The following is an 18,639-nucleotide window of genomic DNA, read 5'->3' as shown; positions in this document are numbered from 1 at the left end:
TAAATGCATTAAACCTAATGGAAAATGCATGCCACAGGGGAACCCAGTGAGAGACTAAGGATAAAAACTTATGGGGGAAGAGGGATCCATCAAAGTACATGGATTAGAGAGGGTAAGAAGTAACAGAACCACATGTTTTTTAAAAGTACATTTTCTTATCATTAACACTTATAGACATTATTAGTTGATATTGATCATTTGTATTACTATTAATTAGTATTACTAAAATAATTTCTATTAATACATCAGAACCATAACAGTAATGCCAAAACATACTTCAGATATGGCACATCTCTATCAATATTTGTCAGATAAGCCGAAACCGGTTTGGCTCAGTGGATAGAGCGTCGGCCTGCGGACTCAAGGGTCCCGGGTTCGATTCCGGTCAAGGGCATGTACCTTGGTTGCGGGCACATTCCCAGTAGGGGGTGTGCAAGAGGCAGCTGATCGATGTTTCTAACTCTCTATCCCTCTCTCTTCCTCTCTGTAAAAAATCAATAAAACATATTTAAAAAAAATATATTTGTCAGATAAAACACAAGTAAGTATTCTGCAGGCCAGCAGATTCTACTATAGAAGGTAAGTGATCACCAAAACAGGTGGAAGTCAACCTCTAAACTCCTACTCTTACCTATTGACTTAGCTTCTATTTATTAGTAATCTAAGATTTTTCTTTACTATCAACTTCCTCATGAATTTAAGCCAAATGATTGCTTATATAATATAGCTTCTTTCTATAAGTTGAGAAAAAAATAAGCATGCATGAAATATGAAAACATTTCATGTAATCTTGTTAAAGAAATAGATAATACTCCTCCAGTAATAAATTACAACCCTAACTTGTTTCGATTGAATCTACTTCAAGTACTTCCTCACAATTAGAAAACTTGCTTTTTCAAAATATTCAGTTTTCTCTTTTTGGCTGCTTTCCCTTGTAGCTGAAGGCCTGTGAAATATGATCTGGTCACTTCATAAAGAAAAGTGAGGAAAAACACTATCTCCTACTTTGGGGGCATTTATTTTGTTCTTTTCACAACACCCCCACTTTCAAGTTCTTATTAATGACATTGCCTTTGCTTCTGCATGAATTTGTGTTAATTACATTTCAATATTTCACCTCACCATTCCTCTTAACAAGCACGACTACACTAGGTATCTGTTCTATTTTCTTTCAAAACTAAGAAGTAATCAACAGAGGTGTGACATATTGACTTCAATTTATGGTACTGCTTCGTAATAAACATTTATTGAATAAATAAATAAATGAACCTGGATGGCCACTCTAGTGCTTCACAACCTTTTCCATTTCATGGCACACATGAAAAATAATGTGTATAAGAATATTGGAGTAAGAAAATAAATACCAGGTGGCCAGAAGCTACCAGCTAAGGACTCTGGCAGCCTGAACTTGGGCAACTACCAGGCTACCTGCGAGCTAAGAGGTGGGAGAATAATGTTATCACACCTGAAACTCAGTTACAGTAGTTCAGTATCCTCAAAATGCTAACTATGAAATTCTTCTCCAATTTTTTTTTCCTACTTTGCATACTCCTACTTTTTTTTTTTTTTTAACCAGGAAACTATTTTTCCTTTGAGGACTCATCTCTTCCTCATTCCTCAGAATCCTGGTGGCATAGATGATGTCAGGACCCTGACACTTCACTTGCCTCGATTCTACCAAGGATAATCAATTCAAAGCCCCTGTCCTGCCATGATGGTTGATCCAGGGTGAGCACATAACCCAAGCAAGGCCAATCCAAACTCACTTCCTTTTAGGTTGGGAATTTTAGGTTAAAAAGCTTTGGCCTTTCAACTAAGTCACAGAGGAAGGAAAGAAAACTGTGCAATGAATACACTGCCTGGGCCATGGCTGTCCTAAATTCTAGAGCAAATAAAAACAGTTTAGGACAGATGGGTTTCTGCTACTTATAACCAAAGTATCTGTCTAGAATTTCAAAGACTCAATGAATTTCCTGAGTATCAACACATATGTATTGTATGCAATACATGTTTCACATCAGTGGCACACGCAGATCAGGTACCCACTGTCTGACTTCTTTAGGTATCTCGACATTATCTGGGTGATACCTATTCTAAAGAGATTATCCTACAAAATGTAAACACTGAAAGCAAACATTTGATAGAAGCAAGATCAGTAGGGAAGGTGAAGGGAGAAATAAAGTAGGAAGGAAGTTGAAATGAATCCATTATACAAACACCATGAGGCAAAGGTCCTTTGAGTACATTACAAACCCACGTGCAGAATCAGACCCGAGGAAAAGTCTCTGTGCGAGAGCAGCAGTTGTTTTCTTGACAAAAAGGAATGAGCATGACGAGTAGGGACAAAAAGGAATTCCAAACACACTAACGTCATATCTTAAATCAGTGATGGCGAACCTATGACACCCGTGTCAGCACTGACACGCGTAGCCATTTCTGATGACACGCGGCCACTGAGGCGGCCGCATGCCGAGGATGAAACATTTGCGAAATAATGTTTTTTCCTCAAAGTGACACACTACCCGAGTTATGCTCAGTTTTTTGGCGAAGTTTGACACACCAAGCTCAAAAGGTTGCCCATCACTGTCTTAAATAAACACTTATCCCCCTGCACCACCACATTTTTTTCCTATAGGAACACAATTTTCTTGAAGAGATGGACTTCTCCATTACCATGCTTAAAAAGAAATACAAGCACAGATGCCAATAAACAGAAAATAATAAAAATACCACACCTACTTGGTTAGAAAACTCCCTCAGAGGAAATGAATTCTACAGATCCTATCCAATGGGGGGAAAAATTACAGAGTATTATGCTAAATATATAGCTCATTTAGCTGCTGTAAAAAAGAAGGAACTTTTACCAGTTGCAACAGCATGGATGGACCTGGAGAGCATTATGCTAAGCGAAATAAGCCAGTCAGAGAAAGATAAATATCACATGATCTCACTCATTTGTGGAATATAGTGAACAACATAAACTGATGAACAAAAATAGATCCAGAGACAGAAAAACACTGAACGGACTATCAAACCTCAGAGAGAAGACAAGGGAGAGTGGAGGGGTGTTGTTGTTGTTGTTGTTGGTGGTGGTGGTGGTGGTGGTGGTGGTGGTGGTAGTGTGTGTGTAAGAGGTCAACCAAAGGACTTGTGTGCGTGCATATTAGCATAACCAATGAACACAGACACTGGGGCAGTAGGGGCTTGTTCTGGGGGGTAGGAGTGGCCGGGGAGGCGTCGAAGTGGAAAAAAAGGAGACATATGTAATACTTTAAACAATAAATAAAAAAATAATAAAGTAAAAGGTGGAGGTGGGGGGGTCTTAGTAATTGTCTGACTGCTTTCTTATTACACTCCAATTCTGTGCAGATGGCAAGAATGACTATTTATCCTCACATCCCAGAATGTTGATCAAGGTCCTTATAGCGAGGAACCAATACTTTTTAGTTTATTAAGTTACGGAATAAAGATAGGATCAAATTGCAACATTAAGAAGAAGTTAATGCCTATCGGATAGGCACCTTTAAACTCAATTATTTTGCATCTATCTTAAAAGATCAATATTAGAAGGAAGGGATATGCATCTTAAATAGGCTGCAAGAGTTAACAAAAGAACTTCAAATTAGCAAATCCACCAAATAAACAAAAATACCAAAATAGCATCATGGTAGATATCCTTGCAAAGTATGCTTTCATTCAAGAAACATTTGCATACATAACTCAGAGTAAGGAGAGGAAACAACAAATTGGGATGATAAGGACCGGAAATAAAAGAGATAGAAAAAATGTAAAACTCATTAGGCCCATGATTTAAAACTGATAAAAATCCTGCACAAAGTAAGGATAACCCGCATTTCCAACAGTCCAGCTTCCCCCCATTACTGCTCCATTGTTTCTTTCTTTACCTGACAGGAATCTGCTTGGGCTAATTCTGTGGTGACCTTCAGTATTTGGCGAAGATTTCGTCCTTTATCTTCAACAAGGAGGTGAACCAGCAGCAGCAGAACATGCACAGGGATCATTGTAGTAATAGGGAGCAAGGACTCTACTGAAGTCAGCCAGTCACTCGCTGCAGACTCGTCTCGCAGTACCTCAAGGACCCTCCAGGTTGTAAATATTGAAGCATATGTGCTAGAAATGGGGAGCGCAAGCTTGAAGGGCAGCTGAAACATAAAAGCACAGAAAGGTATGAATAAAATGAGATAAACATATTGGTCGGAAATATATTTGACATGCATTTATGTTTTATATTTCATGATAAGAAATCAATCCTTCCAACAAAATGAGTACAGAATTTTCAGTGCTTTCTGCAAACTCTGCACACAGAGCTAATAGAATTACACAAGGAGAAAACAGTTGTTATAAGAAACACTGGAACAGTTTGCACTACTTTTCTTCCTATTTACTATTTGTTCCCAGTTAAGGCAGAAAAAAAACCAAAAAGGATCAATAAATAAGACCCAGAGGCAACACCGTTTGGAAAAGCTATTATCACTAAGAAAGTATTCACTAACGAGAGGAAAGATACAAAAAACAAACGGAAAACATTGCATTTGCCCAGCTTCAGACCCTGGTAAGAGGCAGCCTGGCCTGCGGGGACTGGGCCAAAATCGGCTCTCTGACATCCCCCAAGGAGTGCCAGATTGCAGTTTTCGGGTGAAGCACCCCGGAATCAGACTCCCTCCTCTCTGGTTCCGGGTGCGTCACCTGAGAACTGCAGCTGCCTAGTTGCCACAGCTCGGCAGCTCCTGTGTTGAGCGTCTGCTCCCTGGTGGTCAGTGCACATCTCAGGTACAGGTTGGAGCATCTGCCCCCTGATGGTCATTGTGTATCATAGCTACCGGCCGGTAGCTTAGGCTTTTATATATATAGATATGTATACACACACACACACACACACACACACACACACACACACACACACACACACACACTTTTATTGATTTCAGAGAGGAAGGGAGAGGGAGAGAGAGAGAGAAACATCAATGATGAGAATTATTGATTGGCTGCCTCCTGCAGGCCCCCTACTGGGGATTGAGCCCACAACCCAGGCATGTACCATACACTGGAATTGAACCTGGGACCCTTCAGTCTGCAGGCTGACATGCTATCCACTGAGCCAAACTGGCTAGGGTGCTACCAATTAAATTTTTTCAGGGTGGAGTGGGATACTACATTATTTGTATTTGCTTGTATATGCAAAGATAAGTAACTACACAAATAAAAAGGCAATTTATATACAGTAATTTTCATTTTCTATTTGCAAGGGTGGGAACTAGACAACTTAGAATCTGGGTGAGCAGGAGACTACACATTGTACACCATTTTATAACTTTAAATCATTGTTATGTATTATAATTTATTAAAATTATAATTTAAAAAATTAAATATCTAACTTATTATAGCTCTTTCTCTCCAAATACACCTTCTCCTCCAAAATGCAATTCATTCAAGATTAGAATCCATTTCTTTAGACTAAGAACACAGCATTGGGCATGAGATTTGAAAGACAAGGACTCAGCACAGCCATGGCAACAACTGGCTGTTACACAATCTCTGAGACTTGCTTTTTGCATTTGTAAAATGGAAGTTATGACTACCTTCCTGTTAAGATTACTGAGGTAGGGCAATCAGGCAGGCAGGCAGAGTGGTTAGGGGCAATCAGGCAGGTAGGCAGAGTGGTTAGGGGCAATCAGGCAGGCAGGCAGAGTGGTTAGGGGCGATAAGGCAGGCAGGCAGAGTGGTTAGGGGCGATAAGGCAGGCAGGCGAGCAGTTAGGGGCGATGAGGCAGGCAGGCAAGCAGTTAGGAGCGATGAGGCAGGCAGGCGAGCAGTTAGGAGCAATGAGGCAGGCAGGCAGAGGTGGTTAGGGGCAATTTGGCAGGCAGGCAAGCAGTTAGGAGCCAGCAGTCCCGGATTGCTAGAGGGATGTCCAGCAGTCGGACATTTCCCAAGGGGTCCCAGATTGCAAGAGGGTGCAGGCTGGGCTGAGGGACCACCCCCCATGCATGAATTTTGTGCACCGGACCTCTAGTAGTTAATAATACTGTATTGTATAACTGAAAGTAGAGTAGATCTCAAAAGTTCTCACCACACACACAAAAATTGTAATTATGTGTGATGATAGATGTTAACTAGACTTATTGTACTGATCATTCTTCTATACATACTAGTCTCTGGTGCACGAATTCATGCACATTGAAAGGATATTAATTAGAAGAAATATTTTAATATCACTATTTGTCCTTTCTCTATAATAGAAGTGTCAACCAAATCTACAATCGACAATGACAGATGGAAACACACACGTGCGATTGGCACCAGCGAGAGTTTTACATGTATCACGCATGTGCGAGTCAACTTAGCCTTTCACAGATACAGAACAAACTTGCTTAATTAGACCTGCTTTCTGACTTTGCCCAGTGAAGCATCCCAACTTCTTTCAGGTAATTGTCAGCAACACAGCCGTAAATATCAACACAAAGCAGATTATTATTATAGATCACATAGGGAGAACAAAGGGTAAAATATTTAACTGCAGCAGTGTTTGAATATATTGTGCTCAGTGAGAAAACCTGAAGTCATTTTCAAGCTCCACCATTTCTTCTTACTTCTTTTCAGTCAGGTCAAGTTTCTAAGCTTTCCAAATCTCCATTTTCCAGCTAATGAAAAGAAAATAGGATTCCACTGAGTCTCCTATCTATCTACTCCAGGTCTTCTGTAAGGATCAAATGAGATGAGGCATGGGAAAATGCTTCACAGACATTTGGTTACAGTGTAAAGTGTTTCTACCTGGCTATAAAACACGTCATGTTCCTGGGCTAAAGAAACTGCAAGGAGGCTAGTCGCTATGGAGAGAAAGCCAGGTATTGCTACATGATGGCATTACCGGGACAGTTGGACACTTTGCATATTAGCCTTTTATATATATATAGATGGCCACTGCTCATCATGGCAGCTCCTGCATTGAGTGTCTGCCCCCTGGTGGTCAGTGCACATCATAGCTACCGGTCAGATGGACACTTAGCCTTTTATATATAGACTGGAGGCCCGGTGCACGAAATTCGTACATGGAGGGGGGTTGGCCCTCCGCCCAGCCTGTACCCTCTCCAATCTGGGACCCCTCGAGGGATGTCCACTCTCGAGAGATGTTCGACTGCTCATTTAAACGGGCAGTCGGACATCCCTCTCACAATCCAGGACTGCTGGCTCCTAACTGCTTGCCTGCCTGCCTTCCTGATTGCCCCTAACCGCTTCTGCCTGCCAGCCTGATCACCCCCTAACCACTCTGCTGCCAGCCTGTTTGCCCCCAACTTCCCTCCTCTGCTGGCCTGGTCACCCCTAACTGCCCTCTCCTGCAGGGTTGATCACTTCCAACTGCCCTCCCTTGCAGGCTTGGTCCCTCTCAACTGCCCTCCCTTGCAGGCTGGGTGCCTCCCAACTGCCCTCTCCTGCTGGCCATCTTGTGGTGGCCATCTTGTGTCCACATGGGGGCAGGATCTTTGACCACATGGGGGCAGCTATATTGTGTGTTGCAGTGATGATCAATCTGTATATTACTCTTTTATTAGATAGGATAGAGGCCTGGTACAGGGGTGGGGGCCAGCTGGTTTGCCCTGAAGGGTGTCCCGGATCAGGTGGGGGTTCCCTTGGGGTGTGGGGCGGCCTGAGCGAGGGGCCTGTGGTGGTTTGCAGGCCGGCCACGCCCCCTGGTGACCCAAGGGGAGGCCCTGGTATCTGGAATTTATTTTCCTTCTACAATTGAAACTCTGTAGCTTGGAGCGGAGCCAAGCCTGGGGCTCCCTCCGAGGCCGGCAGCCATTTGTGTTGGGGTTATAATTGAAACTTTGTTGCCTTAAGCGGGTGGGCCCGGCCAGGGTGTGCGGAAAGCTTTGCTTCCCCTGTTGCCGGCGGCAACCCTGGCCTGCTCTCTCAAGCTCCATTCTGCCGCCATTTGTTTGAATTTGTTTACCTTCTATAATTGAAACTTTGTAGCTTGAGTGGAGGCTTAGGCCTGTCAAGGGCAGGCGGAAAGCTTGGCTTCCTCTGTTACCTAGGAAAACTTGCTCTCTGTGGCTGTAGCCATCTTGGTTTGGGTTGATTTGCATACTCGCTCTGATTGGATGGTGGGCGTGGCTTGTGGGTGTGTCGGAGGTATGGTCAATTTGCATATTTGTCTATTATTAGATAGGATATCAAACTATAATATTGTACACCTGATCTAATATAATGCTATATGTCAATTATATCTTTTTTAAAAAAATAATTACTGCCTACCATGCAACAAACAATGTCTCAGATATAAAGAATGCAAAGATATGCCCTAGCTGGTTTGGCTCAGTGGATAGAGCGTTGGCCTGCAGACTGAAGGGTCCCAGGTTCGATTCTGGCCAAGGGCACATGCCCGTGTTGTGAGCTCGATCCCCAGTAGGGGGTGTGTAGGAGGCAGCAGATCCATGATTCTCTCTCATCATTGATGTTTCTACTTCTCTGTCCTTCTCCCTTCCTCTCTGAAATCAATAAAAAAATATATTTTTTTAAAAAAAGAATGCAAAGATAAACTAGGATGTTATCTATTTTTTTAAGTATGTGGAAAGTAGAAAAGTATTAAACAACTGGCTAAATATTTTTAATTTTCTGCTCTATGGTCAGCTAAAAAAGATAAAGCAGAAACACTTAGGGTGGGAAAAATACAAAAATTTCAACAATTGTTGCAATTTAAATATTAACATGCTTAAAAAATAAAGGCAAAGCACAAAGCATGAACTGGGCCAAGATTCTTTCCCTCAGTGAGCTCATAGCATAGTTAGAGGTACAATATGCAACCCCTAAACTAAGCATAACATCCTATATAATAAAAGCCTAATATGCTAAGTGTCCAGTCGTCCGGTCATCCGTTCAACCAATCAAAGTGTAATATGCTAAAGCAGCTCCACTGCTCACTATGACTTGCACTGATCACCATGGGCAGACATCAACTAGTCAACTAGTCGCTATGGCATGCACCGACCACGAGGGGACAGATGCTCCGACTGGTAGGTTAGCTTGCTGCTGGGGTCCAGCCAATCAGGACTGAGCGAGACAGGCCAGACATTCCCTGGAGCCCTCCTTAGGTCCCTCCCCAGCTGGCCAACCTCCCACGTCCATCCCTGGCCCCAATCGTGCACTGGTGTGGTCCCTCGGCCTGGCCTGTGCCCTCCTTAATCTGGGACCCCTCGGGGGATGTCAGAGAGCCAGTTTCAGCCTGATCCCGCAGGCCAAGTCGAGGGACCCCACTGGTGCACGAATTTGTGCACTGGGCCTCTAGTTATTGAGTAAAATGCTGGGGACGCAAAGAAATGAATTCCGACACAGGGAGGCTGAGACCTTTTAGCTGGGTCTTGAAGAATGAATAGGTCAGGCAAAGGAGACAAAAAGTAAAGATTCCCCCGCAAAAAACTGGGAGAGTTGGGGCATGTTAAATTTATAGGTATGTGTGGAATAGAGTGTGCAGGACAGGTGCAGAAGAAAAGCCAAAAATAAATTGGCTTAAATTTTTAAAAAGGGTGATCAGCCTTGGCCAGGTGGCTCAGTTGGTTGGAGCACTGTCCTGTGGACCAAAAAGGATGCAGGGTCAACTCCTGGTCAGAAAACATACCGAGGTTGCAGGTTCGATCCCCCGATCAGGGTGTGTACAGAAGGCAAATGATTGATGTTTTGCTTTCCCTTCCTCTCTCTAAAAATCAACTTTAAAAACACATCTTCGCATGGGGATTAAAGGAAAAAAGGGAGTGATTATATATCTACTCAAAGCAGCATACTATCATCAGGAGGTGTTTATAGCCCTCAGAATATTCCTTCCTTCTCCCTCTCACCCAGCTAGTGAAGAGAAAGCCTCACTATTCGTGTGGATAAAAGATTCACACACCTGAGCAAGTAATAAGCTGAATACTTAAGTAGTAGAATCCTCAGTAAATATCACTTATGATTTAAAGGAACATAACTTTTAAACATAGTACATCCTGCCCTGCCCCTACCCCATGCAGAATCCAATCATTGCTCTGCATGGCCAAGTCAAGAGGGAAGGTAAAAAGCTACTAAAAATTTTTAGCCACATTTTGTACTCCTATCAGGGCAGATGCAAGAACTTCCTTCTCTTTATGCAAATCAATTAATTACATATTTCAAGTTTTACAGTTTTAGTCAAACACATAGGATTTAGGGAGCTGCAGGATACATTCACTTTGCCTACAGGCTAGTTTCTGCTGCATGCTCAAAGAGTCACAATGCCTGGATTTTTGCTGCTGGAACATTTAACACTACGTGGTTAAAAGGATCCGCTTTTGCAGATGAAACAACGATGGCACTAGCTTGCATTTGTGTAATTCCTCTCTCTGTGGAGACTTAAGATGCTTCACCAGTGTTACCTTATTGCAGCCTCATTCAATCTCCTTAAGGGTAGTACTTGGGAAATTAAGTTTCACTGAAGGCAAAACTGAAATAGCAAAAGAGAAAAGGTTGGCGAATACAGGCCTAGGAGCCAGCCACTAACCAGACATTCACAATAATGTAAAAAGGAACCGGAAGAGTGAGACTGAATGAGCATGCCTAGCAGGCGGAAAGAGGAATGGAGTGTGACAGGCCTGCCATCTTCTAGGGGAAGAGAGCAGAGTAGGGGCACACAGAAGACACCAACACCCAGGATGCCAGGGAACCGGGCCTAAGGTGCCATATTCAAAATGAAATCTTCCTTACAGATCTCAGAACTGCAGGCATTTGAGGAGATTTCCCACCTTGGACTGTGCCAGATCCAGCGACATGCTGCACTTATGAAACAGTCTGACAAGGACGTCCATGCCCAAGTAAGTGGGAGAAGCACCTGGTGAAACAGGGCTAGGGCCTTCTCCGCAGGATTCCTCAGGACCTTTACTACGAATGTACCTGGAAACTCGAAGAGAAAAAGGGTTCTACAGCACTTCCAACACTTATTTCACAACAGGACTACTTCCTCTCTCCCTGTCCAGAAAAACATACTAACGTCCACACAACTGCCCAACAATATGGTGAAGTTCACAAATAGAGTTTAAACCCAACACATAACACTCATCAGGAGGTGAGGTCACCTGCAGAGACATAAACCCACATTACCACTTCACTTTTATTTAAGGGAGACAAGGATGAACTTCATTACCTGTTGGTGGTCGTCTCTGTAGCTCCCTTGCTGTACCGTTTCTAAAAGTTTCAGGGCCAACTGCTGCCTCGAGGGACCGTCTTCATCCGTGGAGATGCATTCTTCCACGGCCGTGGAAGAAAGTATCTGCAGAACCGGCACTACTAGCAGCGAGGAGGACTTTGGAATTTTCTGACCGTCAGCAAAAGAGAGGAGCTTCAAAGCTATTCATCAAAAAAACAATTCATGTTTTTACAAACGAATACCACAGTGAAAACAAAATGCTATTTTGTTTAAGGGTGATAGGCAAGAACTTTCCTTACAACTGGGTCACACATAACTGAGATAATAAATCTTATCTTTTTGGAAATAAAAGGAAATTAAATAGTATCCAAAAACAAGTTATTTCTGTATATAACTGAAAACCTGATGAAACTCTTAGAAAAAAAATACATATCATTTGTCAGAAAGTATAAATCAACATTTTTAGGTCAATACAAATTTCTTTAAAATACAATTCAACTTTTGTCCTTGTTCTGTCAGATCCTTCTACTGCCTTCAACAAACAGAGCCAAGTGCGCAGAGTTCCTGCTCAGTGGAGAGCAAGACCAACGAGTGCGCGTGCCTTACAGGCCCAGCGGAGCACTGTATGAGATTAGTGAGTCAAGAAGGAGAAGCTGGGCTAGCTTTCCATTTTAATGCTGAGAAGCAGATCAGGAAAGTCTCCAAGTCTATAACCAGCATAACAGTCAAACCTAGTTTTACAAATGACTCTTTCTTCTAACATGGACACTCATTTACACACCAGAGCCACACGTGCAAATGCACAATGACTTCGTCACGTGTACAGTCTCCCCTAGACTAATAACACAACAAGTTAAGGCTTAACCTTTTGCACTCGGATGTCGAGTGTGACTCGACACGGTTAGCATCGGTAGCAGCTCTTTTTATACTCTTTGAATGTATCAATAATTTGAAATATAAAAAATCCAAATAAATAAGTTTGTATGAAAAAAAAACTCCAGTTTTTTTATTCTACTGCCGCGCTTTGTAAAATCTGGGGTATTTAAAAAATTAAATCCCGAGTAGAATAAAGGAATCGAGAAAAAAGCAAGCGAGTGCGAAGGGTGAAATGTACTTATTTCATGGTTACTGAATGAACCCTGATTTATGATGTTATTCATAGGCTTCTGAGCTAGATTATCAAAGCAATAAACTGATATCCCCACTATACCAAAGACAAAAAATTTTATAAGCCTTAAACGATTGTCAGTGAGCTGCCAGTATTTTATTACTAAATCACTTGGAAGTCAAACCTGAACGTAGTATGAAATATAAATACCTGTTTCTCTAACACTATTAATTTACATTTTTTTGTCTAAATATTAGTCTTAATCCATTATTGTCTCTGAGACATCATGAAAATTCATTATCTTTGACAAGGCATGAAATGCATATAATACGAATATTTATATACTCTATCATAAGTCTTCCAGGCAATTTTATAAACTGCTATTTACAATCATAATTGCTATTTAAGAAGCATAATATTGTATTAATGCTCTGAATTTTTCAAATGTGAAATAATCAATATACCCTTGGTTATTCTATTTTTTTTGAATGCTTGTTCCCATAATAGTAAACAATATTTCTTATTTTTCAAAAGACATGCTAACTCAGTAGTTTTCAATATGACTGATTCAATCTAACTAAGGCAACTTCAAATCAGAGACACTGGTTTAAAAAAACAAAAAGTCTGCTATCCATCAAATAATGAAAGTATTGGGGTGTTTGATCCTATAGCATCCTATTATATATGAACCACAACAAGAGTGTACCTTCAGAATTTAAAAAGGGAGTTCTCTACAGCTTCGGAATTTCTTTTTGTCACAAAAGAAAATCCATTTATGTGAAATATCCACAAAAGGCAAATTTATAGAGACAGAATGCACATTAATGGTGGGAATGAGGATTAACTATAAGTGGGCACAAAAAAATTGGCAGGGGGGAGGTGATGGAAATGTTCTAAACCTAGATTGTGGTTCTGGTTGCATAATTCTGTAAATTTCATAAAAAGACACTTTATTGTACACTTTTAAATCATAAAACTTACGGTAAATAAAATATATCTCAATAAAGCTGTTTAAGAAAACGTGGCCGTCAGAAGTAGTAGCACTAGCAAATTACACATGTGGGATGATGCCATGTTCATCGTTATAAGAAAAAAAGGCAGAAGTAATTCAGGAAAGGACCCGGGTGGAGGACACAAATGAGCATAAGGCCAACAGGCCAGGGCAGGGCAGAGATCAAGGCCACAGAGCAAGGGCCCTCCTCCACGTGCTAACGCCATTCCCAAGACAGACTGCAAGTGCAGGAGCAACCCACCCTCAAAATCATGATGAATTAAAATGCCCAGAATGATAGACTACACAATCAGTATTTATCTCAAGCACGTTTTTAAAATGAGGGTGGGACTGTATCAGTGTATGGTGGCACTATCCAACAATTCACACAGAATCTCCATTATCACACAGATTACACTGGACCCAATAAAGCTGGGCAACATTAATGTAAAAGCCGCATTTAAAGGTGTGACTTATCTGCTAATCTGCCAGACCCAACACCTTGATTCTTTACCACATCTTTTTTTTTTTCCCCCTCAAAAAAAAAAGCTCAAATGCTTTCAGATTTCTGCTTATGTCACATTGGCTACTGTTGCATAAGCCAAAGCAAATCAAATGACTTTTAAAAAATATTTTTATTGATTTCAGAAAGGAATGGGGGAAAGGGAGATAAAGAGAGAGAGATAGGAACATCAATGATAAGAGAGAATCGTTGATTGGCTGTCTACTGCATGCCCTCACCCAAACTGGGGATCGAGCCCACAACCATGTGCCCTGACTGGGAATTGAACCCTGTCAGGACCTCCTGTTTCACAGATCTATGCTCAACCACTGAACCACACCGGCCGGGCCACATCATTCTTAAATAGAACATTTTTGCCTCCCTTTAGTACCATTCCTCGCTTTTCTTTAAATAATACTGGAAAGTGAGGAGAATGTTATCTTTCATTTGTCTAACTAGGTTAATTAATAACCATAAATTAAATTTTGTCCAATGTGGCAAGAGTTTTGAAAAGTAAGGGTATAGTTTTCAAAACAAAAACAAATGCTAAACCATTATTGTTTTAAGGGTTTTATGCTATTGATTCTGAGTGTGCTGTACAACTATGAATAGCTGATATGACCTTCAATATATTTACCAATGTCACTAAATGATTCTGCACAAGGTAATACCTTGTTGGGCAAGAGAAAGAAGATTCTATGTGATAATGATTAAGAAAATTCCAGAACAGAAACTCAAAATATGCAGGACTTTACAGCATAACAGGATATACAGAGTTCAAGGGACTCCTGCCAACCCTCAGGGTATGTTTACTTTTTCCTGACGTCAGTGGCATTTACCTAGACTTAAGATTGGCTTCTGCTGACTTGAAGGAGTCTGTAGAAGTAGCAAAGCTATTCCAATTATGACCAGTTCAACAGGAAAATCCTAAAGAAAAGGAGAAAACACAATGAGTTTTTATGAAGTTCCCAGAGCCACGGCTTTATAACTTGTACCCAAGAAGAGTACATTCAGCATGAAGATTGTTAACCTGTTACAGTTGTGCCTCCATACCCGTGGGCTCTGTATCCACAGATTCAACCAAAAGCAAATCAAAAATACCTTAAAAATGGTCGATTGTTGCTGACGTGCACTATGCAGTTAGATCCATGATGGTTGCATCTGTACTGAACAGGTACAGACTTTTTTCCTTGTCCTTATTGCCTATTATTCCCTAAACAATACAGTATTAACTATTTACATAGCATTTACATTGTATTGGGTATTATAAGCAATCTAGAGATGATTTTAGGTGTGTATGAAGGGTGTGCATAGACTATATGCAAAAATTACACTAATTTATTTAAGAAACTTGAGCATTGTAGAGTTTGGTGTCCACAGGGGATCCTGGAACCAATCCTCCAAGGACACCAAGGGAGGGATGACTGAACACAAAATTATGAACAGTAAGCCTGTTCTCCTAAAGGAAAAATCGGCGAATGCCGGAGCACTCTTATATAAATTCAAAATCTTGTATCTGGCCAAAGAACAATAGGCTAAAAAAATAATTTACAGAAATAATACCTTAACACAATACAGTCACATGTCTTCAAAACAGTGAATCTTTGCAAGCCGCTAAAGACAACCGGAAATCCTGAATTTAAGAATATTTCGTTTTTGAGAAGTAGCTCAGTTGTCTACTTACCTAATACAGGCATGATTCATCTATATAACTTGCATAATAAATTATACTAAATGCATTTTAATAAATCATATTATAATGGAAGAAACATTAGTGCCTAGGGAGGCAGAGATTATTTTTAAATTACAGTAATTTATTAAGCATATTTAAATGCAGCAAAGCAATAACCATAGAAACTTTAAATCATTAATTTCACCAAGTATATGAACAAAATGAAAAAGAGAAAAAGGACATGTACATTAAGTTCCAATAAATAAGATGCAAGTGACATACAATATTATTTGAGGATTCTAAATACAGAAAACATTAACATATTATGGAACTAACAAAGAAAGGTCTACCACACTTTGCTAGAATTACTTCATTCTGAAATTTCACAGAAGTACCTGCAGAGCAGAAATACCTATAAATCATGAGGACAGGCAAGGAAAAAAGGATACGTTGAGGTAGTGCCACATTAAAGAAACCCTTTAGAGAAAACAACTTCATCTGAGCCACTCAGAAGTTATAATCTTGGGGATGCTATCAACTCTGGCACAAAGTAATAAATATCTATATATATAAAAGCCTAAGCAACCGTACGACTGGCTGACTGGCTGGTAGCTATGACATGCACTGACCACCAGGGGGCAGACACTCAATGCAGGAGCTGCCGCCGGTGGTCAGTGCGCTCCCACAGCCAACCTCCTGTGGCTAGCCAACCTCCCGCAGTCCCTCCTCCTGGCCGGCTGGCCAGCCCGATCGGCCCTGATGGGGACTGGGTGAGATGGCCCTGATCGCCCCGATCACTGGCCAGGCCAAGGGACCCCACCTGTGCACCAATTCATGCACCGGGCCTCTAGAATATCTATAAGTCATTTAAAAAGTGAAATTAATCACAATGCAAAATCTTCTAAAGATGTTATGGACTTAAAAAAAACAGCTAGCCTGGCCGGTGTGGCTCAGTGGTTGAGTGTTGACCTATGAACCAGGAGGTCACGGTTTGATTCCTGATCGGAGAACATGCCCAGGTTGCAGGCTCCATCCCCAGGGTGGGGCATGCAGAAGGCAGCCAATCAATGATTCTCTTTCAATATTGATGTTTCTCTCTCTCTCTCTCCCTCTCCCTTCCTTTCTGAAATAATATATTTTTTTAAACAGCTAAAGAGGAAAACTGATTTTTTTTTAATGGAATATATTCTAATTTGTGTCTTCACAGCTGATATATGTTCACTATTTTGAAATACAGTTGAGAACCATGAAGCAACTGTTATCTATTTGAGGACAATAAATGCATTTTGAAATAAATACGCTTACAGTATACACCATCACACTATTTTTTGCCATTATCTTTTCTTAAATTTCATTTCAAACTCTGCATGTTCATAAAAAAAAACAAAAAGAAAACCAGCATGAAGATTTAAATTTCAAATTTACCAGCTACCAAGAGGATCGGAGACAAAAGTATTCCTGTATTCGAATGCTATCATGGGAAAGCCTTTTCTACACAAGCTGTCACTGAAAGGGTCACAAAGTGGCTTTTCAGGGTTCTAAAATGGTCTAACCCATCTTACGTGGCTGCAACTTAAAGGTATGAAGGCAGAAACAAGAGTAGCCTGTTCAGAACAGAGGGTGCAAGGAAAAAGCTGGAGATGCAAGACACCAAAAGTAAGGAAAAGTCATTGTGGAGGATTAAACTAAATGATCTTACATTTCTTTCACTTCTGAGAGGTTACAGTTTGTTTGTTTGATTGATTTCTAACAGACACTAAAGATTGGTACCATTTCATGAGATCTTTTCATAAACGCTGTGTTGGACATCTCGTGTGCCACTTCAAACACCGCTGTAGTTACTCTTGCTTCAGACCAATGAGACATCCCGAAGCACAGGGAGTTAAAACGTGCCAACGAGGCAACAGAAGCCCAAGTACAAATATCTCCCTCTTTATTCTGGGTCCCTCGGGAGGGTTCTGAGACATTTCATACGGCTACTCAGAATACTCTGTGGGATGGAGCAACCGGTGCTTGTAGCAGTGGCAAACTTGCTAATATTTATATGGCCTCTCCCAGGGTCAATGTTTCGCTCTTCTTGGCCCTCCCACATGCTTCCTGTGACTGCACTTGCACATGAATGCCTGTTGCATCAGCCTCTGCTTTGTGGAAACCCAGGGTCTGTTTCTGTTTACTTTTGGGGGAACCAGGCTAATTCAGAGTCTACCTGGAAAAGGAAGGCAAATATTTAAAAAAAGGGGGAAATGCAATTGGAGTCTTCCCTTGGAGTCTACACTTTGGAGCACCACCTATGTACCAGGCGCTAATGTGCCTAGGGACGCTGCTGTGAACAGGATGGCAGGGAAGACAAAGTGTAAGAAAGCTCTATCAGAGGTAAGTATCTGTAGCAGACACGATGGAGACGGAGCCCAGCTCACAGTCTCCCAGGGCCTACCCTGTCCCCAGGGCAGAGCTGATTGATCCAAGCTGGGCCAATCAGACAATAGGGGCTTGATCAGATTCAGGATTTGTTTAGTCTCATTTTTTGTTTCTAAGATGACCAGGAGTTGTGTGTTCTTTCATCCAGAAGCATATAATGTGTGTTGCTCTTCTTTTTTTGATGTTAGTAGCTATTGATGTTCAGTGCCTAGTTCAATGAATTCATTAGGAGTTAGAGAAACATGTCAGAGTGCACCAAGAGGATACAATCAGCAGAATTCACAATGTAGAAAACTCTACAGCTCACATAAACCTGGTTTTTCAATACATACAAGGGGGGGGGGGGGGGGTGAGGGGGGCAGAAGTAGATAATACAATAATTATTAATAACAATATAAGAATAAACTGTTTTTGCATACTCACACGTGTAAACCTACTTTTTTCCACCCTGTATACTTCAAGGGAAAAAAAGGGAGGGAATGACCTTTAGTATAAAAGATCATGCACACAAAATTATATTATGATGTGTAGGCTTATGCATTTAGGTGTTAAAACTATTTTTAAAATGTAAGAAAGATACTCCTATAGAAGTCAGGACAGTCAGGGGACAGAGGAAGTTGTGATTAGGACTAGGCTTGTGGGAAACTTCTGTGGTGGCTAAAAAAGTTCAATCTGTGTGATGCTTACTAGGGTGTTTGCCTTATATGCAAATATATATATATATATATATATATATATATATATATATATGATCACCTGAGGGCCTAGTTTAAAA

General features: G+C 41.1%; 1 protein-coding gene across 2 annotated transcripts in view; it reads right to left on the bottom strand.

Moving 5' to 3' along the window:
- Positions 1-18,639, bottom strand: part of FOCAD (focadhesin) — a 288,209-nt gene that overhangs the window by 183,442 nt on the left and 86,128 nt on the right. For both annotated transcript variants that reach the window (XM_079789743.1, XM_079789744.1), the window contains 3 exons: positions 14,614-14,701; positions 11,171-11,373; positions 3,906-4,163 (listed from right to left, as the gene is read on the bottom strand). In XM_079789743.1, coding sequence (XP_079645869.1) covers positions 3,906-4,163; positions 11,171-11,373; positions 14,614-14,701 — 549 coding nt within the window. The remainder of the gene's footprint in view (positions 1-3,905; positions 4,164-11,170; positions 11,374-14,613; positions 14,702-18,639) is intronic.

Source organism: Cnephaeus nilssonii, assembly GCF_951640355.1.
Source record: "Cnephaeus nilssonii genome assembly, chromosome: 14".
Classification (NCBI taxonomy): domain Eukaryota; kingdom Metazoa; phylum Chordata; class Mammalia; order Chiroptera; family Vespertilionidae; genus Cnephaeus; species Cnephaeus nilssonii.
This window is presented reverse-complemented; position numbering and strand designations above follow the sequence as displayed.